At 44.0% G+C, this 26,759-nt stretch overlaps 1 protein-coding gene across 1 annotated transcript in view; it reads right to left on the bottom strand.

Annotated features, from left to right (window-relative positions):
• LOC111975901 (PEX5-related protein-like) overlaps positions 1–26,759 on the bottom strand; it is a 127,327-nt gene that overhangs the window by 80,345 nt on the left and 20,223 nt on the right. The window contains exon 3 of the mRNA XM_070447705.1: positions 7,899–8,010. Coding sequence (XP_070303806.1) covers positions 7,899–8,010 — 112 coding nt within the window. The remainder of the gene's footprint in view (positions 1–7,898; positions 8,011–26,759) is intronic.

The raw sequence follows: 26,759 nt of genomic DNA, 5'->3' as shown, positions 1-26,759 counted from the left end.
AAATTATACAATGTGATTTTCTGGGGTTTTGTTTTAGATTCCGTCTCTCACAGTTGAAGTGTACCTATGATAAAAATTGCAGACCTCTACATGCTTTGTAAGTAGGAAAACCTGCAAAATCGCAGTGTATCCAATACTTGTTCTCCCCACTGTATATAGGGAAGGTAATCAGGGAAGTGATGGAGTCCAGGTGAGTCTGATGACGCGCAGTGTGTGCGTAATGATGGTGACAGGGTGTGCCATAACGAGCAGCCTGGTGACCTACAGGCGCGGAGAGGGAGCACACGTGACACGGGCACTCACGTGACAGGAACATTCACTGTCTTCTAGGTATGCAACTTCAGTGTGGATTTGGCCTTGTGGTTTAGGGTTATTGTCCTGCCGTAAGGTGAATTCAAATCAAATCAAAATTGTATTTGTCACATGCGCCAATACAACAGGTTACACCTTACAGTGAGTTATGCTATTAGCAGCCTTATATCAACAATGTAGTTAAGATAAAATAAGTGTTAAGTAAAAAATAGATAAGTATAAAAATAAAAGTAACAAATAAAGTAAAGTAAAAGCATAGCAGTACTGCACTATGATTACAGGGCCTGACGTAAGCAGGTACAGAGTCAGATGTGCGGGCTGGCATCGGATAGTCGAGGTAATTTAGGTAATATGTATGTGAGTAGAGTTAAAGTGACTATGCATAGATAATAAACAGAGAGTAGCACAGCAGTGTAAAAGAGAGGGGGGGGGGGCAATGCAAATAGTCTGCTGGTAGCCATTGATTAGCCGTTCAGGAGTCTTATGGCTTGGGCGGTAGAAACTGTTGAGAAGCCTTTTGGGCGCCTAGACGGTTGGTGATCGGTACCGCTTGCCATGCGGGTAGCAGAGAGAACAGTCTATGACTTAGGGGTGGCTGAGTCTTTGACAATTTTTTAGGGTCCTTCCTCTGACACAAACGCCTCGGATGAGCTAGTGTAGGGCTCCCTGGATGGCAGGAAGCTTGGCTCCAGAGATGTACTGGGCCATACCTTCTGTAGTGCCTTGCGGTCGGAGGCCGAGCAGTTGCCATACCAGGCAGTGATGCAACCAGTCAGGATGCTCTCGATGGTGCAGCTGTAGAACYTTTTGAGGATCTGAGGACCCATGCCAATTCTTTTCAGTCCCCTGAGGGGGAATAGGCTTTGTCGTGCCCTCTTCATGATTGTCTTGGTGTGTTTGGACCATGATAGTTTGTTGGTAATGTTGTGACGTGACTATCATTAATGTGCTATTTATCGAATAATTACCTACTACGTTTAATTATTACTTGATTCAATTAATAATGTAACAATTAACTCATTAGGAATTTGGGCACCACTGGTAAAAGTTTGTTTAATGAGTTACTGTTTCCCGAATTAACTCAAGAATATATCGATATCCTACCAGTCATTAWTTTGTAATTTCTTCATATCAGTCTCATTCTGAATGTCGTAGACTCCGTAAATCTGCACAAACCCGGGTCTCAATGATMATTCCGTACCACACAAATTGAGTTGATTATTTATTTACTAACAAGCTAAATGATAACAGATGTACATACACACGGAATAGGTTATTGATTAGAAATTGATGAGAGAGAGAGACACTTGGATACATTTGTAAGCTACGCTTCGTTTAGCCCTAATACCTTACCCCGAACTGCCGCCCTTACGGGTAAGAAGTAATGCATGTATTTACGTGTTGAAGGTCTTCGTCGGGTATCTCTGTTGGGCCCAGGCCTTCGTGGGCCGGGTTMCGCTTGGTGATAAGGGTCCGAGGCCTTGTTCTTTGGATGGCCCTCTCCTTTGTTCTCGGGTGTAAGTCTCTGATTGTCCACAAGATATCACACTGTCCATCTTAGTGGTCTGTTTACTTGCACTCATTCTGGAAGAGTGGTCTCCTGAGGATGGCTAATCAGCCGTGTCGATGATCCCAGAGTGGTGATGAAAGCCATGTAGACGAACAATGATTTGAAGAGAATAACCGGAAGGTCCTGCTTAAATTCACCTTCTTAGATACAGTACTGAGAACAGCTACTCAACCGTAGCATTGATTGTTAAGAGGTTCCTTTGTCTTCTTCAACCTCATCTGCGTTGCAGGGTTGTGACTAATCGTAGACCTCAGCTATAGCTCTTGGTCATCCTAGTCTGATATGTTAAATCTTAACTCAAATGCTTCATACCCTCGGGTAAAAAGGGGGTGTTTACGTCATGCTGACATGCTCTCTGGGTTCYCTGGSGYGTGTCTAGATACGAGGCAAGGTATCACAATTTACTATRATCTCGTTAGAGAACTAAACTCACAATCTTATCATCACAAAAACATTCTCTTTACACTGGATATTTTCTATATAACGTAAAGTATGTAAACATGATATACACGTTGTGAAAACCCTTAAAGTTACAATGTTTTCATTATAACGTCTTCATTTAACTTTTAATGACATCACAAAATGGACATTCATCTTTCACATTCCATTTCTCATCATTGCCAACATTCGGAGGATGAGATATATTGTCCYGGTGCCCATTGTTTGATGTTGAAGTTCTTGGGCAGTAAACTCTTCACAAGGCACACAGACATTCGGATCACCCAAATTAGATACAAAAAGGAATCGTCTGCTGCCTATAGTTTACGATCGAGTGAGTTGTCATAAAACCCTCCCCTGCGGGACAGAGAGAGAGCACTGTAGAGCTGATCCACTGTAACCTGATCCTTTGGATCCTCACAGTAGTGGYATGACARTGATGTGGACACCAAGGATCTTGAAGCTTTCAACCTGCTCCACTACATCCCCATCGATGTGAATGGGGGCGTGCCACAATCACCTCCATGTCTTGATCACGTTGAGGGAGAGGTTGCTGTCCTGGCACCACACGGCCAGGTCTCTGACCTCCTCCCTATAGGCCGTCTCATCATTGTTGGTGATCAGGCCTACCAATGTTATGTYATCAGCAAACTTAATGGKGGTGTTGGAGTCGTGCCTGGCCATGCAGTCATGAGTGAACAGGGAGTACAGGAGGGGACTGAGCACACACCCCTGAGGGGCCCCCATGTAGAGGATCTGCATGGCATGGCAGATGTGTTGTTACCTACCCTGTGTTTAGTCCTAGGGTCCTTAGCTTAATGATGAGCTTTGAGGGCACTATGATGTTGAACGCTGAGCTGTAGTCAATGAATAGCATTTTCACATAGGTGTTCCTTTTGTCCTGGTGGGAAAGGGCAGTGTGGAATGCAATAGAGATTGCATCATCTGTGGATCTGCTGGGGCGGTATGCAAATTGGAGTGGGTCTAGGGTTTCTGGGATAATGGTGTTGATGTGAGCCATGACCAGCCTTTCAAAGCACTTCATGGCTACAGACATGAGTGCTAAGAGTCGGTAGTCATTTAGGCAGGTTACCTTAGTGGTCTTGGGCACAGGAACTATGGTGGTCTGCTTGAAACATGTTGGTATTACAGACTTGAGTCAGTGAAAGGTTRAAAAAGTCAGTGAAGACACTTGCCAGTTGGTCAGCGCATGCTCAGAGTACACGTCCTGGTTATCCGTCTGGCCCTGCGGCCTTGTGAATGTTGACCTGTTTACATCGGCTACGGACAGCTTGATCACACAGTCGTCCGGAACAGCTGATGCTCTCATGCATGTTTCAGTGTTACTTGCCTCAAAGTGAGCATAGACRAAATTCAGCTCATCTGGTAGGCTTGTGTCACTGGGCAGCTCGCGGCTGTGCTTCCCTTTGTAGTCTGTAATAGTTTGCAAGCCCTGCCACATCCGACGAGCGTCAGAGCCGGTGTAGTACGTTTCGATCTTAGTCCTGTATTGATGCTTTGCCTGTTTGATGGTTCGTYGGAGGGCATAGTRGGATTTCTTATAAGCTTCCGTGTTAGAGTCCCACTCCTTGAAAGCAGCAGCTCTACCCTTTAGCGCAGTGCGGATGTTGCCTGTAATCCATGGCTTCTGGTTGGGGTATGTACATACAGTCACTGTGGGGACGACRTCATCAATGTACTTATTGATGAAGCCAGTGATTGATTTGGTTTACTCCTCAATGCCATCGGAAGAATCCCGGAACATATTCCAGTCTGTGCTAGCAAAACAGTCCTGTAGCTTAGCGTTTGCTTCATCTGACCACTTTTTTATTGACCGAGTCACTGGTGCTTTTCTGCTTTAGTTTTTGCTCGTAAGCCGGAATCAGGAGGATARAATTATGGTCAGATTTGCCAAATGGAGGTTGAGGGAGAGCTTTGTACRTGTCTCTGTGTGTGGAGTAAAGGTGGTCTATAGTTTTTTCCCCCTCTGGTTCACATTAACATGCTGGTAGAAATTAGTCAAAATGGATTGAAGTTTCCCTGCATTAAAGTCCCCGGCCACTAGGAACGCCGCCTCTGGATGAGYGTATTCCTGTTTGCTTATGGCCGTATACAGCTCATTGAGTGYGGTCCTAGTGCCAGCATCGGTTTGTGGTGGTAAATARACAGYTACGAARAATATAGATGAAAACTGTCTTGGTAAATAGTGTGGTCTACAGCTTGTTATGAGATACTCTACCTCAGGCGAGCAAAACCTCAAGACTTCCTTACATTTTGTGCACCAGCTGTTGTTTACAAATATACACAGACCGCCACCCCTTGTMTTACCGGAGGCAGCTGTTCTATCCTGCCGAAAAAGCGTAAAACCCACCAGCTGTATGTTTTTCATGTCGTTGTTCAGCCATACATAAGATATTACAGTTTTTAATATCCCGTTGGTTGGATATACGTGCTCGTAGTTCTATTTTATTATCCAATGATTGTACATTGGCTAATTGGACCGATGGTAAAGACAAATTACCCACTCGCCGTCGGATCCTTACAAGGCACCCAGACCTACGTCCCCTRTATCTCTGTCTCTTTCTTCTGTGAAACATAATGCTTTGTATACAGGACAAAAATTKAAACGCTTTGCCACATTTTTTGCAGTATTACTTTCGTGCCTTGTTGCAAACAGGATACAGGCTTTCTTCTTTTCATTCTGCCTATTAGGTTAGTGTTGAGGAGTAACTAAAATGTTGTTGATCCATCCTCAGTTTTCTCCTATCACAACTATTGAACTACTTTTTACCCCYTTTTCTCCCAAATTTCATGATATCCAATTGGTAGTTACAGTCTTGCCCCATCGCGGCWACTCCTGTACAAACTCGGGAGAGGCGAAGGTCGAGAGCTATGCGTCCTCCRAAACACGACCACGCCCAAGCCACACTACTTCTTGACAYACTGCTCGCACCAATGTGTTGGAKGAAACACCGTACASCTGGCGACCGAAGTTAGCATGCATGCGCCCAGCCGTCACAAGGAGTCGTTAGAGTGCGATGGGACAAGGACATCCCAGCCGGCMAAACCCTCCCCTAACCCAGACGACGCTGGGCCAATCGCCTCATGGGTCTCCCTGTGGCGGCTGGCTGTGACATAGCCCGGGATCAAACCTGGATCTGTAGTGATGTCACCGTTGGCCTCGAGGTGAAATCCCTGAGCGGTTTCTTTCCTCTCCGGCAAGTGAATTAGGAAGGAAGCCTGTATCTTTGTAGTGACTGGGTGTATTGATACACCATCCAAAGTGTAATTTATAACTTCACTATGCTCAAAGGAATATTCCATGTCTGTTTTTTGTTGTTTTACCCATCTACCAATAGCTGTGCATCTTTACGAGGCATTAGAAAACCTCCCTGGTCGTTTCGGTTSRATCTGTAATGAAATKAAATGTAATGCTCGACTGAGGGACCTTACAGATAATTTTATGTGCGGGGCACAGAGAAGGTAATCATTCAAAAATCATATTAAACACTATTATTGCACACAGAGTGAGTCCATGCTGTGACTGGTTAAGCAAACATTTACTCCTGAACTTATTTAGGCTTGCCATAGCAAAGGGGTTGAATACCTATTGACTAAATGTTTTATTAATTTGTAAACATTTTAAAAAACATATACTGAACAAAAATATGAATGCAACATGCAACAATTTCAAAGATTTTACTGAGTTACAGTTCATATAAGGAAATCAGTCAATTGAAATAAATTCATTAGGCCCTAATCTATGGATTTCACAGGACTAGGCATAGGCCCACCCACTGTGGAGCCAGGCACAGTCATCAGAATTATTTCCCCCCCACAAAAGGGCTCTATTACAGACAGAAATACTTTCATCAGCTGTCTCGGCTGGCGTGGTTACACGTGGTCTGCAGGTGTGAGGCCGGTTGGACGTACCGCCAAATTCTCTAAAACGACGTTGGAGTWGCTTATGGTAGAGAAATGAACATTAAATGATCTGTCAACAGCTCTAGTCGACATTCCTACAGTCASCGTGCCAATTGCATGCGCCCTCAAAACTGAAGACATCTATGACATTTGTTGGGTGACAAAAATGTACRTTTTAGAGTGGCCTTTTATTGTCCCCAGCACCTGTGTGATGATCATGCTGTTTAATCAGCTTCTTGACATGCCACACCTGCCAGGTGGATGGATTATCTCGGCAAAGGAGAAATGCTCATTAACAGGGATGTAAACAAATTTGTGCCAATTTTATTTTGACAAATACGCTTTCTGTGCGTGTGGAAAATGCCTGGGATATTTTATTTCAGCTCATGAAACATGGGACCAACACTCTACATGTTGCGTTTATATATTTGTTCAGTATAATTCCACTTCGACATTATGGGGTATTGCGTGTAGGCCAGTGACAAATACTCAGTTGAATCCATTTCAAATTTCGACTGTAACACAACAACATTTGGAAAACGTCAAGTGGTGTGAATACTTTCTGAAGGGCTTGAGATAATCCAATACAGATGGTCAACTATCTGTTGATAAGCAACTGGCTACTAAGGTTAGGGTTAGGGTTTAGGGTTAGGTGGAAGGCACTGTAGATAATCTACATACAGATGGTCATACATCTGTTGATAAGCAACTGGCTACTAAGGTTAGGGCTTAGGTTTTAGGGTTAGTGAAGGCACTGTAGATAATCACATACAGATGGTCATACTATCTGTTGATAAGCAACTGGCTACTAAGGTTAGGGTTTAGGGTTAGGTTTAGGGTTTAGTGAAGGCACTGTAGATAATCTACATACAGATGGTCATACTATCTGTTGATAAGCAACTGGCTACTAAGGTTAGGGTAGGTTAGGGTTAGGATACGGGTTAAGGTAGGCTAGGTTTAGGTTAGTGAAGGCACTGTAGATATATACACATACGATTGTAGATTATCTGTTGATAAGCAACTGGCTACTAAGGTTAGGGTTAGGTTTAGGGTTAGGATACGGGTTAAGGTTAGGGCTAGGTTAGGTTTAGTGAAGGCACTGTAGATATATACCATACGATTGTAGATTATCTGTTGATAAGCAACTGGCTACTAAGGTTAGGGTTAGGTTTAGGGTTAGATACGGGTAAGGTTAGGGTAGGTTTAGTGAAGGCACTGTATTTTAAAGAAACGATCGCTAGTTGAAAACTTGCTCATATTTCTGTCATGCTGCTTTGTTCAAAACTCCAACCATCCTGCGCCCCGGGTAATACAGCCAATCAGCGGCACAACTGCCTTGGACACAAGATGTATGGTATAACTTTGCAATCATTGGTTTCCATTTGGCATGCATTTTAAAGTTATAAAACCTGAGTCTCAGCATTCTGTTACCATTCTGTTACCTATAAGAACGTGGTAAATAAGGGGCTGTTTGAAAGAGAGTCATGTAAACATAGCCTTTGTTTGGTTTTACAGGTTAACACCCTGTTCTCTGTCTGAAATAGGTTACAGTGTTATGTCATAGTGTTATGAAATGTCAATGACTAATGCATGAAGGTGTGACTGCAGCTCGGGGCTGGGTAGACAGAGAGGAGTGGGAGGTCAGTGGAGGTACCTGCTGTGTTTGAAGTCACTGGGCGGGCAGCTCCATCGCACTTGGTCTCACAGAGGAAGTCGTCGATGGAGGGGCTTAGCAGGGGGCGGCTCTCTTGTTGCTCACTCACCAGCTGCAATTGCAAGCAGACGACACTGCTCAAACTCAGACACAACATGCCCTTTTGACCCTTTTCTTGGAAATGACAACTTGACCCAGACGTTATAACATGTGGTGATGTGTACAAGTGTAGGTCTTTTGAAACAGTGTATTGTTTGCCCCCCACCCATCCCCAACACACCTGCACAGACACACACACACAATCATGACACTCTATTTGACCCAGCCACTCTGATGTCCACTTCATTTGACAGATGTATTTTTTTGTTATGAACTGTATCCACTGTGCACTTTGTAGTGATCCTCTGTGTAAAAAATGTAATTCAAACAAAGTGATGACATGATCTTTTGTGACCCACCATTCCTCCCCATCCCCCCCACCAGTTCATGGGTGTTCTGTTTTTCCCCTGAGGACCCACAGCTCAGTTGAGTGCTAGCTCTGTGAATCCGTCATCTGCCTCTCCCAGTGCCCATTTAGCCAGCCTTGGCAGAGGCGGAGACTTACGGTGTGTGTGTGTGTGTTTCCCCAAGTGTAATTGCTAAGCCATTAGCAGTTGTTTATCTCCCTTCCCAAACCCATGCTAAAGCTAATCACCTTGCCTGTGAGGCATCCTTGGGCTGTYGCTGTAGGTTTACCAACACTGATGTGGCATAGGTCACATCCCATCCATTATCATTACCCTGAAGTAGTTGTCCCAGGTTTAACTGGCCCATTTGCCATCCTGTGCTCTAGTGACAAAGCAGATTGAAACGATTGATTTGGTTTGATAARAATGGCCCCACCGTCATTATTGTCTGCTTGTGCCATGTGCACACAATGTGATCAGAGAGGAAACATGACATTTTCCATCCTTGCTCTCCAGAGTTGTGTTTGCAAGCAAAATCTTAATGAAGGCACAAAAAAATGTATTACAAGCCATGAAGTTGCACTCAGCCCGCCATACAATACGCTTGATATGAAAGGTGCTGCCCGCGGTTTCATGACCCGTCCGTATGTGCTCGAGCTGTGGCTCTAACAATGATGCAACTGTATTTTCTTGGAATTAATAATGTGGCTGGTTATTAGCCACTCAAGCCAAATTGAGAAGAAAAAAAAGTTTGACCCCGCCATTAATTGCTAAATTGGGAAACTGATTACCTGCATCTCAGCATATTTGAGAATTAGTAAARGTCTTATTCTTCACTTGTCAATTTGGGACAATAGGCTAGCTGACAAGGACGTGGTCCTCCTAACGCAGCGTTTTTTGTACTGTGCGGTATTTCAGAGAAAATTTTATGACGATTACAAGTACTTTTGTAGATCAATAGACAGACACGTTTCTCAGTGGGGACTTTTGTCTCCCTTTCAGAATGACACATAAATCTAATTCCTGTAAACTTGTGTGAATAACAGCTCAACTCTGACAAAGATATTCAGTACACAAAAGAAATATGAATGTGATTGTCTGTGAATGACTAACTGTGGGAGTGTTCTGRATCTGCAGCAACCTGAAAATGCTGGCCCGGTTTACTTAATGGGAGTTTATTAGTGTTTTATCCTGCGCTGAGACTAACTAACTTTGTTTATTTCCAAGAAAGACAGTTTGAAGTTACCTCACTTCACCCTCTGCTGTTGTTGATTTAGTGCAGAGAGAGAAAGAGCTACAGTATTAGCTGTCTTTTTAGGCATGTTATTGAGCTTGAATAATAATCTTGTATCCTATCATTTTGTACTGTACTATGTTGTTTTAAGACAATTTGTACATTATCATAATAGGTTGTCAAACAGTTATGAGGAATGCCAGTGCGAATACATTGTATGTTTGCTTGGGGAGAACAATTTGAGTTCCAAGATACTGGAACTGTAATAGCTAAGTGTTGCATGGAGGCACCTCCAGCCAAAAGTCATGATCGATCGTTTTATGAAGGAATTGAAWTCCTTACTTCATTTCACCCTCCAAACCTCAAAGCGTAACATCCTGCTGTATAATCTTCAGCAAAATGGGCCCTTAATGAGAGAAGCAAATCATTTCGGAGGTCTTTTAGGGCCCCTGCCACTTAATTAGATAATTTCCCCTGTATTCAATTACAAAATGTGCCTCACTTCTGGCACAAATTTTAAAAGATTGCTGACATTAATGGGAATTATTAAGGGGACAGACCCCAACCGGCTAATGAGAAATGATGGCTTAGAGAAGCACTGAGAGAAGCACTGCAGGTCCTTACACAAAAAAACCACATCAAATTAGCAGCGTGAAATAGCTGTTTTCACATGTTGAGCTTACATTTCCCACGTGAAACCATATTTTGACATGTATTACATTTAAAGTTGACATTTTAACACCACATTTTCACATGTAAATTCAATCACATATGAAAATCTAATTTGCAGGTTCACATGTAGGAAAAAACTCCCTTTCACATGTGAAAATCACAATTGCAGTTACAGATGTGAAAAATGTCCACATGTGATTGTTTCTCACATGTGAACTTGCGATTCSACATGTAAAAGTTTTTCTGTATGAAAGTCAATGCCTGTTAAAGGGGCAAACAAAACGAAGTCATCAGCRATTGGATGATCTCTAACTACTCAGAGTATCATAGCCAAYGACACATTTTCAAACCGCCGCTTCACCCACATAAGTTCTGGCTCTGGCCCAAMCCATCGGTTTCTGGAGCAATCAGACAGCTCAGAATGTGTTCACATTCTGTGAAAGTTCGGGGAGGTACTACGAGCCAGACTCATCGAGGAGAAGAAACTAACTCTGTGGGCGTGGTGTAGCTTTTGGCCGTAATCTGGGTAGCCAGGCAAATTATATGTAAGCATTCATTCTTGAAGAATACAAGGTATAAATGCCTCATGAGCTTAGTTCAACTGTCGTACCTCATCAAAACCTGAAATATAAGCTTGTTTTACTCCAACGTTTGTGAACAAAGTAAATGTAAACAACTACCGTGTAGCTTAAAAACAAGGTTACAACTAAAATGGTTATATCATGGATGGTTAATCCTTGCATCCATAGCGTTGTCGTGTCTGTGACTATCATCCAAAAGCGAAGGGAGAGTACATGCTATTAACTGGATTACTGTATCCTCTCAGTCTCTTAACATWAAATTCATGACCAGCAGCAGTAGCACCCTCACGGATTTTCTATTGCATACCATTGTCATTATTGTTGGTCCGTACATACAGTATCTGACTTTATGCTGCACACTGCACTTGCAGTGTATTTGCAAGTGCTGCTAGCCTTCGCCTGACTTTATGAGTGACATCTACAGGGTGGTCCTAGGGTGTCCATGACGTAAGCTATGAATCACAGATGAACACATCGTTCTCATTCGTAGCGTCCATCATGGAGACCATGGGACCAACCTGTAGTAGTCACTCACACAGTCAAGTGAAGTCTAGTAGCACATGTAAATACACTATGCAGTGGGCACACAATGAATGAAGCCCCTTAAGACCCGAGATACAGTTAGGCCAATGCCGACGAGAGTGATGCATTACAGAGAGACGGTTGTGAAACCCTATGATGTCCACGTGACGATCRCCCATAAAGATAGCTGTTCTTGAATGCCGCCATCTATTTAGCATAAAATAAGACAAATTGCGGTGCCAGGATGCAGACCTAAATCTTGTCTGTAAACAAGCATGCGTCGTGAGGTGGACCATCWCTTACTGTTGTTCTGATCAGGAATCGGTTCTGTAACCTGATTTAAGATGTGAATCTCTGTGAGAAATCAATATATGCGCCTTGGTGTTGAATATACTATACATGTGCCCAGGGAGACAGTAACCTTACCTTGGTTCAGGGTCAGCTCTGTCTCTCTTGACCTCTTGGTTGGCCAGTCCAAACAGATTATTKATTTGATGATGACGAAAATAAACACATCCAAAAACAACTAACAGGCAGACCCAAAGTAAAGAATCAAAACCAAACGAAAGGCTTCATGGCCACCAAACCAACCAGCAGCCTCATCGCTCTCCAAGCCAGCACTATRACTGAAGATCACCTTAATTGGCAGCACCTGTGTTCTTTGTCAACCAGGCTCCGCGTTTGGACAAGGTTGCTGCTGCCCCCTGGGGGAATCGAGTGTGGAAGTGGTAGTGAGCTGAAGTGTGCTGCCTGAACTACCTAACCTATTCCCAAACACTAAGTAAGTAGCCTATTGAGACATAAAGACAGTAAAACGTGACATCACTAAGAGCCCTATTTAATGAAAGCTGGTAACTAACTTTCCGGGATATGTATGAAGTGATTGATTCAAGAACATGCTTTCTTACGTATCCCGGAAAGCCTGGTGAGGCRTATTAGTTTTGATTGAATGGGGCCCCATACTGAACGTTATGAAGATTTAGCAAGCAAAAAGATCAAGGTCATGGATCTTCAATGATGCTGGTCCGTTATTGATAGAAGACCTTGTGCTATTTGAGTTAATAAAACATCCTTACGAGGGGTCTTCAAAGCACTTACTGTAATTGCCAAAGGGCTAACTCTAAATAATGATCTTGGCTAACCCTTTTTTCATTACATGATAGAGACCTCCATATCTTCCCTGCTAATCATCCTTCGGCCAATGGGGACAGGCAATCCACCCAATATCTGTGGTTTACAGAATCTCAGGAAACTACCAGGTAAAGAGGAAAGGCCAATTATAGTTAATGTCCTGGCTCCAACTGAGACACAAGAGGGGTTGGCCCACACTCGTCCTCCCAAGCCTCTCCCTTTGCATTGAGGTGGATGCTACCATTTCTCAGCACATCCATTTGTACCTTTTTGCTTGCTATCCTGTGCATTGCACATTGCTCCTTTGTTAACAAGTGCTCAAGGGGAAAACTTCCGCTAATTGTGTCACCTGGGCATGACTCCAAGAGCTCTCTTAGATGTTGTTGTCAAGGGAACCCTGAAACGGTTAAACCCATAGGAGTATTGAGGGTGTGTGTGTGTGTGTGGGGGGGGGGTGAAGATGTGATGTAAGGAGCAGCCCTGCATCATTTTGCTGTAATCTTGGTGAAGAGTGACGTGACAGTCAGCCTTAGGATACTAACAAAGTATATCTTGTTCTTTGTTAGTATTACCACTGATTACCACTGATTTCTCTCTCTCTCATTGTTAACTTGGCATCATCCTGCTTACTCCTTTTCAGCAGGTTTCATGTTGATGTCCTAGGGACAGATGCATCCCCCACATCCACTCCCATACCCTATGAACTTGCACAGTGAAGATATGTTTGTTTATTATGATTTATGTTATAGTACACAGTGATGAAAGTTAATTATATTAATACAGCATAATTGGGCAACACTTTACTTGCCCCCWAGCGTCATAACACGTTATGATACGGTCATAACCATGTCATAATATGTCATAACAGCTGACATAACTTGTCATAACCTGTCATAATATGGTCATAACACTGTCATGACCCATATATTTACACCTGTTGTGACAYATACTGAACAAAAACATGCAACAATTTCAAAGATTTTACTGAGTTACAGTTCATATAAGGAAATCAGTCAATTTAAATAAATTCATTAGGCCCTAGTCTATGGATTTCACATGACTGGGCTGGGGTGCAGCCAAAGATGGAGCTTGGAGGCCAACTCATTTGGTAGCCAGGCCCACCCACTGGGGAAACAGACCCAGCCAATCACAACGAGTTTTTCCCCACAAAAGGGCTTTATTCCAGACAGGAATACCCCTCAGCATGACAGTGTTGACCATATTATAACAGGTTATTACAMGTTATGTCAGCTGTTATGACATATTATGATACGGTTATGACCGTATTATAACGTTTTATGACACAAGGTGTCAAGTAAAGTGTTACCCATAATTGTTACTTGATTTTTTTTTTTAAATACTGCACGGTAAGCCATTTTACACTTTGCCTATTGTCTAGCATTAGACAGTTAGACCAACCAGGTACAACCCTAAATCCGGAAACATGGGCACCCTCATAGATATTATCCTGACCAACTTGCCCTCCAAATACACCTCTGCTGTTTTCAATCAGGATCTCAGCGATCACTGCCTCATTGCCTGCATCCGCTATGGGTCCGCGGTCAAACGACCACCCCTCATCACTGTTAAATACTCCCTAAAACACTTCTGCGAGCAGGCCTCTCTAATCGACCTGGACCGGGTATCCTGGAAGGATATTTACCTCATCCCATCAGACGAGGATGCCTGGTCGTTCTTCCATCGTAAATAAGCATGCCCCTTTCAAAAAATGTAGAACTAAGAACAGATATAGCCCCTGGTTCACTCCAGACCTGACTGCCCTTGACCAGCACAAAAACATCCTGTGGCGGACTGCAATAGCATCGAATAGTCCCCGCGATATGCAACTTTTCAGGGAAGTCAGGAACCAAACAGAAATTTGCATCCTGTAGCTCTAACTCCAAAAGGTTTTGGGACACTGTATAGTCCATGGAGAACAAGAGCACCTCCTCCCAGCTGCCCACTGCACTGAGGCTAGGTAACACGGTCACCACCGATAAATCCATGATAATCAAACATTTCAATAAGCATTTCTCTACGGCTGGCCATGCTTTCCTCCTGGCTACCCCAACCCCGGCCAACAGCTCCGCCCCCCTCCGCAGCTACTTGCCCGAGCCTCCCCAGCTCTCCTTCACCCAAATCCAGATAGCAAATGTTCTGAAAGAGCTGCAAAACCTGGACCTGTACAAATCAGCTGGGCTAGACAATCTGGACCCTCTATTTCTAAAACTATCCACCGCCATTGTTGCAAGCCCTATTACCAGTCTGTTCAACCTCTCTTTCGTATCGTCCGAGATCCCTAAAGATTGGAAAGCTGCCACGGTCATCCCCCTCTTCAAAGGGGGTGACACTCTAGACCCAAACTGTTATACACCTATATCCATCCTGCCCTGCCTTTCTAAAGTCTTCGAAAGCCAAGTTAATAAACAGATCACTGACCATTTCGAATCCCACCGTACCTTCTCCGCTGTGCAATCCAGTTTCCGAGGTGTTCACGGGTACACCTCAGCCACGCTCAAGGTCCTAAACGATATCATAACCGCCATCGATAAGAAGACGGCACTGTGCAGCCGTCTTCATACGACTGGCCAAGGCTTTTGACTCTGTCAATCACCGTATTCTTATCGGCAGACTCAATAGCCTTGGTTTCTCAAATGACTGCCCTCGCCTGGTTCACCAACTACTTTGCAGACAGAGTTTCAGTGTGTCAAATCGGAGGGCCTGTTGTCCGGACCTCTGCAGTCTCTATGGGGGTACCACAGGGTTCAATTCTCGGGCCGACTCTTTTCTCTGTATATATCAATGATTTCGCTCTTGCTGCGGGTGATGCGCTGATCCACCTCTACGCAGACGACCCATTTGTATACATCTGCCCCTTTGGGACAGTGTGTTAACTAACCTCCAAATGAGCTTCAATGCCATACAACACTCCCTCCGTGGCCTCCAACTGCTCTTAAACGCTAATAAAACCAAATGCATGCTCTTCAACCGTCGATGCCGCACCCGCCCCACTAGCATCACTACCCTGGATGGTTCTGACCTAGATATGTGGACAACTACAAATACCTAGGTGTCTGGTTAGACTGTAAACTCTCCTTCCAGACTCACATTAAAGCCCCCCCCCTTCCCCCCGCCCCCCCTTTTATCTGCCAATGTCCAAAATCAAATCCAGAATCGGCTTTCTATTTCGGCAACAAAGCCTCTTACTCACGCCGCCAAACTTACCCTAGTAAAACTGACTATCTTACCGATCCTCGACTTCGGCGATGTCATCTACAAAATAGCTTCCAATACTCTACTCGGCAAACTGGATGCAGTCTATCACAGTGGCATCCGTTTTGTTACCAAAGCCCCTTATACCACCCACCACTGCGACCTGTATGCTCTAGTCGGCTGGCCCTCGCTACATATTCATCGCCAGACCCACTGATCTATAAGTCTATGCTAGGTAAAGCTCCGCCTTATCTCAGCTCACCGGTAACAACACCCACCCGTAGCACGCGCTCCAGCAGGTATATCTCACTGGTCATCCCCAAAGCCAACACCTCCTTTGGCCGCCTTTCTATCCAGTTCTCTGCTGCCAGTGACTGGAACGAATTGCAAAAATTGCTGAAACTGGAGACACTTATCTCCCTCACTAGTTTTAAACATTAGTTGTCAGAGCAGATCACTGCACATGTGCATAGCCCATCTGTAAATAGCCCAAACAACTATCTCATCCCCTACTATATTTATTTATTTATGTTGCTTCTTTTTTTTATAGCCTTTATTTAACTAGGCAAGTCAGTTAAGAACAAATTATTATTTACAATGATGGCCTAACTCGGCCAAACCCAAACCCTAACCCGCTGGACCAATTGTGCGCCACCCTATGGGACTCCCAATCACGGCCGATTATGATACAGCCTGGAATCAAACCAGGGTCTGGAATTGAACCAGACTCCTCTAGCACTGAGATGCAGTGCCTTAGACTGTTGTGCCACTCGGGACGAGCTGTCATGAAAAGGCCATAATACCTGTACGTCAAAACAAGTTAATATAAGCCACCACCTGTCCCTCACGACAACTACGGTAAAAAAAAAACACTGTCAACATACTAGTACATGAAATTAGTAGGCCTTTAACATTCTCTGTTTGAGATGTTCTGTCAGCTGTTATCTACTGCCATTGTATGACATGGCAGGTGTTATGGCATTTTCATGACAGCATTTATAGCAGTATTCAAGTGTGACTTTTTGTAACTTACAAAATTATACGTTTTTATACCTTGTTCCATTGTTACTATACCTGTACAGTTGTACTGCAGGTATGCTTCAGACTTATTATTGAGGAGTACGTTTACAGTACATGCACTAATAATTCAATATTAAACAGATTTTTATTATAGGCAGTGTATGACATTAGTCATGTAAACACCTTACTCTACTTATCTTAATCGAAGTACAGTCATAATCTAAGTAAGCATACGACAATTAAAACACCTGGTTTCTGAGCAATCTTTCAAATTATTAGGACATGTAAATACCTTCATCGGAGTTCCAGCAGTGTATTTGATCTGCGCATGTGATAGCACCAGCCGAGCGAACCTTGCTCTTTAGCGCGAGTTCAGAACGACTGAAAGTATGCATCTTGAGAGTAGTTTTTCACATACAAACTTTACAGTGTCTTCAGAAAAGTATTCAGAACGCATGTTGTTGTGTTAAAGTCAAATCAAATTTTATTGGTCACATACACATGATTAGCAGATGTTATTGCGGGTGTAGCGAAATGCTTGTGCTTCTAGCTCCGACAGTGCAGTAATATCTAACAAGTAATATCTAACAAATTGCACAACATATACCGAACACACACAAATCTAAGTAGGAATGAATTAAGACTATATACATATGGACGAGCGATGTCAGAGCTGAACGGACTAAGATACAGTAGAATAGTATAGAAAAACAGTATATACATATGAGATGAGTAATGCAAGGTATGTAAGCATTATTAAGGGAATGAGATAACGTAGAATAGTATATAAAATAGAGGTCACCGATTAATCAGAATGGCCGATTAATTAGGGCCGATTTCAAGTTTTCATAACAATCGGAAATCTGTAAAAAAAAAAAAAAAAAATTACACCTTTATTTAATCTTTATTTAACTAGGCAAGTCAGTTAAGAACACATTCTTATTTTCAATGACGGCCTAGGAACGGTGGGTTAACTGCCTCGTTCAGGGGCGGAACGACAGATTTTCACCTTGTCAGCTCGGGTGATTCAATCTTGCAACCTTACAGTTAACTAGTCCAACGCTCTAACCACCTGCCTCTCATTGCACTCCACGAGGAGACTGCCTGTTACGCGAATGCAGTAAGCCAAGGTAAGTTGCTAGCTAGCATTGAACCTTAGTTCTTAATAAAAAACGATCAATCAATCATCATAATCACTAGTTAACTACACATGGTTGATGATATATACTAGTTTATCTAGCGTGTCCTGAGTTGCATATAATCGATGCGGTGCGTATCGTTGCTCCAATGTGTACCTAACCATGAACATCAATGCCTTTCTTAAAATCAATACACAGAAGTATATATTTTTAAACCTGCATATTTAGCTAAAAGAAATCCAGGTTAGCAGGCAATATTAACCAGTTGAAATTGTGTCACTTCTCTTGCATTCATTGCACACAGAGTCAGTGTATATCCAACAGTTTGGGCCGCCTAATTTGCCAGAATTTTACGTAATTATGACATAATTATGAAGGTTGTGCAATGTAACAGGAATATTTAGACTATAGGATGCCACCCCTTAGATAAAATACGGAACGGTTTCGTATTTCACTGAAAGATATAAACGTCTTGTTTTCGAGATGATCGTTTCCGGATTCGACCATATTAATGACCTAAGGCTCGTATTTCTGTGTGTTATTATGTTATAACTAAGTCTATGATTTGATAGAGCAGTCTGACTGAAGGGTGTAGGGCAGCAGCAGGCTCGTAAGCATTCATTCAAACAGCACTTTCGTGCGTTTTGCCAGCAGCTCTTCGTTGTGCGTCAAGCATTGCGCTGTTTATGACTTCAAGCCTATCAACTCCCGAGATTAGGCTCGTGTAACCGATGTGAAATGGCTAGCTAGTTAGCGGGGTAAATTGATTTTATTGATGTATTATATTAAGTTAAAATAAGTGTTTATTCAGTATTGTTGTAATTGTCATTATTACAAATAAATGAAAAAAATTTGTCTGATCGGCTTTTTTGGCCCTCCAATAATCGCATCGGTATCGGCGTTGAAAATCATAATCGGTCGACCTCTAATAGAAAACAGTATATACCACATCAAATTGTATAAGTCACATGCGCCGAATACAACAGCTGTAGACCTTACAGTGAAATGCTTATACAAACAGCTGTAGAGCTTACAGTGAAATGCTTACATACGAGACCCTAACCAACACCATAGTGCTCTCAAAGCTCATCAATAAGATAAGGATCCTGGGACTAAACACCTCCCTCTGCAACTGGATCCTGGACTTCCTGACGGCGCCCCAGGTGGTAAGGGTAGGTAACAACACATCCGCCACGCTGATCTTCAACACAGGGGCCCCTCAGGGGTGCGTGCTCAGTCCCCTCCTGCAGTCCCTGTTCACTTATGACTGCATGGCCAGGCACGACTCCAACACCATCAATAAGTTTGCCGATGACACAACAGTGGTAGGCCTGATCACCGACAACGACGAGACAGCCTATAGGGAGGAGGTCAGAGACCTGGCCGTGTGGTGCAAAGACAACAACCTCTCCCTCAACGTGATCAAGACAAAGGAGATGATTGTAGACTACAGAAAAAGAGGACTGAGGAGCACGCCCCAATCTCATCGACGGGGCTGCAGTGGAGCAGGTTGAAAGCTTCAAGTTCCTTGGTGTCCACATCACCAACAAATTAACATGGTCCAAGCACACCAAGACAGTCGTGAAGAGGGCACGACAAAACCCCTCAGGAGACTGAAAAGATTTGGCATGGGTCCTCAGATCCTAAAAGGTTCTACAGCTGCACCATCGAGAGCATCCTGACTGGTTGCACATCACTGCCTGGTATGGAAACTGCTCGGCCTCCGACCGCAAGGCACTACTGAGGGTAGTGCGAACGGCCCAGTACTCACTGGGGCCAAGCATCCTGCCATCCAGGACCTCTATACCAGCGGTGTCAGAGGAAGGCCTAAATGTGTCAATAAGACTCAGCCACGTCTAATGTGACCAGTGAAACTGTTCTCTCTGCTACCATACGGCAGCGGTACCGGAGCGCCAAGTCTAAATTCAAGAGGCTTCTAAACAGCTTCTATCCCCAAGCCATAAGACTCCTRAACAGCTAACCATGTCGGCTACTCAGACTATTTGCATTGCCCCCCTTTTACCCTGCTGCTACTCTCTGTTTATTATCTATGCATAGTCACTTTAACTCTACCTACATGTACATATTACCTCAATTACATCGACTAACCGGTGCCCCCGCACATTGACTCTGTACCGGTACCCCCTGTATATAGYCTCGSTATAATTATTTTACTGCTGCTCTTTAATTATTTGTTACTTTTCTTTCTTATTTTTTACTGAWCTATTTTTTACTGAACACRTATTTTTCTTAAAATTGCATTGTTGGTTAAGGGCTTCTAAATAAGCATTTCACTGCAAGGTTACACCTGTGGTATTCCGCGCATGTGACAAATACAATTTGATTTTATTCAGCACCGATTCCAGGTCCTCTAATGAGATGGGTCGCCCCAGATCCACAGATTGCTTCTCATCCAATACGGGCAAATCAAGGTTATCAAAAAAAGGCTTGCATTCGTCTGGCTCAAACTGGATATACGATTTATATAACTCCTGGTAAAAAGAGTGAAATGTTGCATTCATTTCCTGTGGATCAGAAAGTAAGCCTTTAGATGAGGATTGAATAGATTCTATAGAAGTACAAGATTCACTTTTTTCCATTTTAAGGCTAGAAGCCTGCTTGGCTTCTAGCCTCCCATTAAAATAATAGTTCTGCCTCACTCTATGCATGATAAAAAAAAATGCTTTCACCTTTATTTAACCAGGTAGGCCAGTTGAGAACAAGTTCTCATTTACAACTGCGACCTGGCCAAGATAAAGCAAAGCTGTGCGACAAAAACAACAACACAGAGTTACACATAAACAAACATACAGTCAATAACACAATAGAAAAAAATCTATGTACCGTGTGTGAAAATGTAGAATTGTAGGGAGGTAAGGCAATAAAAAAATCCATAGAGGCGAAATAATTATAATTTAGCTTTAGCACTGGAGTGAAAGAAGATGATGTGCAAGTAGAGATACTGGGGTGCAAAAGAGCAACAACAAAAAAATAACAATATGGGGATGAGGTAGTTGAGTGTGCTATTTACAGATGTGCTGTGTACAGGTACAGTGATCGGTAAGCTTCTCTGACAGCTGATGCTTAAAGTTAGAGAGGGAGATATACGTTTCCAGCTTCAGGGATGTTTGCAATTCGTTCCAGTCATTGGCAGCAGAGAACTGGAAGGAAAGGTGGCCAAAGGCAGGTGTTGGCTTTGGGGATGATAAGTGAAAATATACCTGCTGGAGCACGTGCTATGGGTGGGTGTTGCTATGGTGACCAGCGAGCTGAGAAAAGGCGGGGATTTATCTAGCAAAGACATATAAATGACCTGGATCCAGTGGGTTTGGCGACGAATATAAGCGAGGGCCCACCAACGAGAGCATACAGATCGCAGCGGTGGGTAGTATATGGGGCTTTGGTGACAAAACGGATGGTACTGTGATAGACTACATCCAGTTTTCTGAGTAGAGTGTTGGAGGTTATTTTGTAAATGACATCGTAAAAGTCAAGGATCGGTAGGATAGTCAGTTTACGAGGGTATGTTTGGCAGCATGAATGAAGGAGGCTTTGTTGCGAAATAGGAAGCCGATTATAGATTTGATTTTGGATTGGAGATGTTTAATGTGAGTCTGGAAGGAGAGTTTACAGTCTAAACCAGACAGCTAGCTATTTGTAGTTGTCCACATATTCTAGGTCAAGAACCGTTCAGAGTAGTGATGCTAGTCGGGCGGACGGGTGCGGGCAGCAATTGGTTGAAGAGCATGCATTTAGTTTTACTAGCATTTAAAAGTATTGGAGGCCACGGAAGGAGTGCTGTATGGCATTGAAGCTCGTTTGGAGGTTTGTTAACCACAATGTCAAAAAGGGCCAGATGTATACAGAATGGTATATACAGAGAAAAGAGTCGGTACCCGAGAATTGAACCCTGTGGCACCCCCATAGAAACTGACAGAGGTCCGACAACAGGCCCTCCGATTTGACACACTGAAGTCTATCAGAGAAGTAGTTGGTGAACCAAGAGGGCAATCATTTGAAAAACCAAGGCTATTGAGTCTGCCGATAAGAATGCAGTGATTGACAGAGTCGAAAGCTTGGCCAGGTCGATGAATGGCTGCACAGTACTGTCTTTTATCGATGGTGGTTATGATATCGTTTAGGACCTTGAGCGGGCTGAGGTGAACCCATGACCAGCTCGGAAACCAGATTGCATAGTGGAGAAGGTAACAGGTGGGATTTGGCCATAAACCATGGCAAGCCAGTCCACAGTTCAAAAGGATGGATTTAGAGACTATGCTGTCAAGGGTATTCTGGAGTCTAGAGATGCCCGTCATAATAAAATGCCCCGTCATGCTTTCTACCAGCATGTAAAATCAAATAAATAAACACTGAGGGCATTTCAGGTGTGATGGGTTTCCCTAAGGTTAATGGAACGTTAATGCCGAACAGTCAGGTTCTGAGTGTCACCATGAACAACGCGCCACTTAGCCTTCAAGGGCTGGAAGGCTTAAGGGTCGGAGGAGGATGGAGGAGAATGGTGTGTTGACCATTGAGTTTGTGAGTGTGTATAGGTGGGGTGGTTGGTGTCTGTGTGTGACGGTGGGGAAATGTATGTATAGTGCATGCAACTTCTTTGTGTGTGTGGTGTACGCCTGTGTGTGTACAGATTCCACGTGTGTACCAGCCCTACCTTCCTCGATGACGCAGGTCCTTGTCGTCCAGCAATGCCTGCACTCGCAGCCACATACGTAGATCAGGCCTGTCTGCTCCACAAAGGGCTGGCGCCAGTCGAGCGGCGTGCCGAAGGAGCAGTATTGGGCAAACCGTGACCGAAAGCAAACGTCGTGCTTCCGCAGCCCTGGGAGAAAGGAGAGGCGAAAACTCCCTGTCAGCGCTCGGCTGATCTTTAAAACATGAAGCTCTATTATACAATGGGGAGGAGAGGGGTGATGAGGGAGGCAGGCAGGGAGAATCAACATCACACACCTCTCAATCTGAAAGACAAAAAGGAAGAATGCGAAACCCGTAAAAAGAGGTGTGGAGGTGGGAGAGAAGGGAGGGGGATTCTGGTAGTACTAGACCTTAAATCTGAACATTGAGCCATCCCCTGCACTATGTGTTGGAAGAGCAGACTCCTTTAGTAAATCTACAGATTAAAAAAATAATCAACCTCCACTAATTGACGAGCAAAGCATTTTCCACATCTCTTACTAGCTTTTTTTTTGAAGCATTACTCTTTGCTAGAACTTATGTACAGTAAATAACTTTAGACCGTCCCCTCGCCACCGACACGGGCGCGAACCAGGGACCTTTGCCACATCAACAACATTCCACCCACGAAGCGTCGTTACCCCATCGCTCCACAAAAAGCCGCGGACCCTTGCAGAGCAAGGGAAACGCCTAACTTAAGTCTCAGAGCAAGTGGACGTAACTGATTGAAACGCTACTAGCGCGACCCGCTAACTAGCTAAGCCATTTCACATCCGTTAACAACTCACCCCCCTTTCACACCTCCTCCTTTTCCGCAGCAACCAGTGATCCGTCAACAGCAATCAATGTAACAGTATAAACTTTACGGCGTCCCCTTCTGCCGACACGGGCCGCGAAACTCAAGGGACCCTCTGCACACATCAACAGTCCGCCACGAAGCAATCGTTACACATCGCTCCACAAAGGCCACGGCCCTTCGCAGAGCAAGGGGAAACAGCCTAACTTAAGTCTCAGAGCAAGTGACGTTAACTGATTGAAATACGCTACTAGCTGCGTAACAACGCTAACATAGCTAGCATTTCACAAATCCGTTACATACTTACACTGAGTAAAAAACATTAGGAACAACCTGCTCTTTCTATGACAGACTGAACCAAGGTGACTCTAGGTGAAAGCTATGATCTGTTATTGATTGTCACCTGTTAAATCCACTTCAATCAGTGTGATGAAGAGGAGACAGGTTTTAAAGAAGGATTTTTAAGTCTTAGAGACATGGATTGTATGTGTAGCCATTTAAATGGTGAATGGAAGACAAAGATTGAAGTGCCTTTGAATGGGGTATGGTAGTAGGTGTCAGGGGCGCAACACGGTTTGAGTGTGTCAAGAAGTGGCAAACACTACTGGGTTTTTCACGCTCAACAGTTTTTCCCGTTTGTGTATCAAAGAATGTTTCCACCACCCAACAGGACATCCACTTTGCACAACTGAGGAAGATTGGTCAACATGCCTATCTGGAATGTTTATGACACCTTTAGTCCATGCCCCGAAATTGAGGCTTTCTGAGGGCAAAAGGGGTGCAACTCGATTATTAGGAAGATGTTCCCTAATGTTTTGTACACTCCGTGTATATAAATCTCTTGTAGCTACAGTCAGCAGTGTTATACTTGGTTTGATATGTTCATGGTAAAACAGTAAACTCAATGCCCGGAGGATGAACCACACTGTTAAATTATCTACAGCAGCCCTGCTGGCACCCCGTTGGGAGAAGATGAGGAAATAAAACCACTGAAGGCTAAGTGATCAGGGCTGGTAAGGAAAAATGTCTACAGGCAGATACAAGGCTAGAGGGGGGTCCAACAGGTCAAGGTACAGCAGGTAAATGGACAGATGGGTCTGGATAGACAGACTTCATGGAGACATAGGCTTTGAATTACTGGGAGGGAGTGGGATCCACGAAGAGAGAGGGAGGGAGACAGAGTGGCATGAGAAAAGGAGAACAAAGAAAGAAAACTAGACGGTATATAGAGGAGAATGCTGAAAGGTAGAGAAGAGAGAGGGAGAGCAGGGGATAGAGAGATGGCCGCAGCCATGTGCCTTCCAGCTCGTGTTTGATGGTGTTTCTCGTAAGTTGAGGTTGAACAGGGATGGCTTAGCCACCTCCACGATGGAGAAGGCGTGTGGATGTCTGAGACATCCTGGCTGGCCCCCAAACACCACACTCTGACGCTAACAGAGACAAAACAGCAGGTCAACGCCACAAACCAACCACACTATCATACTACGAGCGCCCTGGAATGTCAATAGAAATTGAGTTATGAGTGAGACAAAATGAAAACATTCTGAAGTAAACAGAAATGTGGGAACATTTTCTTACTTCAGTTATAGGTGTGTGTTCTCTGCTCACCATGGGTTTCAATGCGAGGTCACAACGTCCCCCACGTCATGTCTGATCTTCGTAGGTGGACTCCAGACGGAACAGGTTGAAGTTTCTCAGTCAGGCAGTTCGTGGAGGGTCAGGAACTGCAGGTTCCGTTTAGATAGAGCCCAGACAAACTGGAAAGGATTAAACAGAGAGATATGACAAAACCAAATCCTCTGAAAATTGAATGTCCATTGGTATAGATCTAATTACCTACCTATTTCCAGTGTAACATAAACAGGACCCCGAGTTTTACCCTGACCAGGAATCAATGTGCTAATGTGACAGGGAACAATCCCTTTGATATAACAGCGGCAAGAGTAGACTAGAAAGCTAATTTACACCTGTAATCTCTTGTCAGGGCAAAACATTAAGATAGCCTTATAGAAAGATCGATAGGGCTCTTGTTGAATTTCATGGAATTACAGGGCTTGTAGGCATTTTTAGCCTGTGAAGGTGCCCGCCTGCTAGCCTAAAGAGGATTGGGCCATCAAGAGGGTGCCAGCTCACTGCCTCTGTGGTGGGGGATAACACAGCAGGGAGGTGTGTGTGTGTGCGAGATGAGTTTGCGCGGAGAACACAGTAGACAGACACCTTAGCCGAATCAGTATCATTCAGGACTATGTTCTCATTCCAGATATCTCCTCCGTTTGGCTAAAGAGGCATCTTGGTTAAGTTGCTCGATCTGAGATTCGTCTCTCATGACGAGACACCTGTTAGTGTGCGAGAGGGAAGAAAGAGAGAACAGAAAGAGAGCTGGAGAGAGAGAAAGAAAGACATTGGGTGAATGGAACCATCCCCCCACTCTACTCTCCCTACTCACTAAAGCAGTGTATTAAAAACAAATTCGTAAATTAATCATGTCAGACCGCAATCACACCTACTTCACCGTCAGTACATGACAACCCCCTCTATTAAGAGACCATCTCTCTCATAACAGTTTTGGCTTGTATCTTCTTCAGTGAGCCTGAGGCTGTTTTTTTTTTTTTAGGTCAGGGGCTAAAAATGTTGTAGCCATCAAATGATGGTTGTGTGCCAAATATGATGCGAAGTCTAATATCCCATGTGTCTTATTGTGATCAGTCAGTCACTAGCCGCCATGCTAAGCTAATCCTGTTAATACTGCGTGTTCCCGTGCTAGTTACCATCTAACCCAGGGTTTTTGTCACTGTAGTCCATCTTTGTTCAGCGCCGTGTTCCCTGCAAGTTACCATCTACACGCCAGGGTTTTGTCAACTGTCGTCCCATCTTGTTACACCAGCCGGTTCTGCCAGTTACCATCCTAACGCCAGGATTTTGTCAAGCTGTCGTCCATCTTGTTACATAAACGCAGTGTTTCTTTGGCCAGTTACATCTAACCCAGGGTTTCTCACTGTCGTCCATCTTGTTAACACCGCCGTGTTCCCGTGCCAGTTACCATCTAACCCAGGGTTTTGTCACTGTCGTCCATGCTTGTTACATGGATCCGCCGTGTTCCCTGCCAGTTACCAATCTAACCCAGGGTTTTGTCACTGTCGTCCATCTTGTTACCCGCCCGTGTTCCCTGCCAGTTCCCATCGTAACCCAGGGGTTTTGTCTGTCGTCCATCTTGTTTACACGCCAGTGTTCCCTGCCAGTTACCATCTAACCAAGGGTTTTGTCCCTGTCGTCCATCTTGTTACAAACCGCCGTGTTTCCCTGCAGTTACTATCTAACCAGGGTTTTGTCACTGTCGTCCATCTTGTTACACCGCCCGTGTTCCCTGCCAGTTTTACTATCTAACCAGGGTTTTGTCACTGTCGTCCATCTTGTT

This window comes from Salvelinus sp. IW2-2015, linkage group LG16 (assembly GCF_002910315.2).
Source record: "Salvelinus sp. IW2-2015 linkage group LG16, ASM291031v2, whole genome shotgun sequence".
NCBI lineage: Eukaryota > Metazoa > Chordata > Actinopteri > Salmoniformes > Salmonidae > Salvelinus > Salvelinus sp. IW2-2015.
Note: the sequence above shows the minus strand (reverse complement) of the source record. Positions and strands in the feature narration are given on the sequence as shown.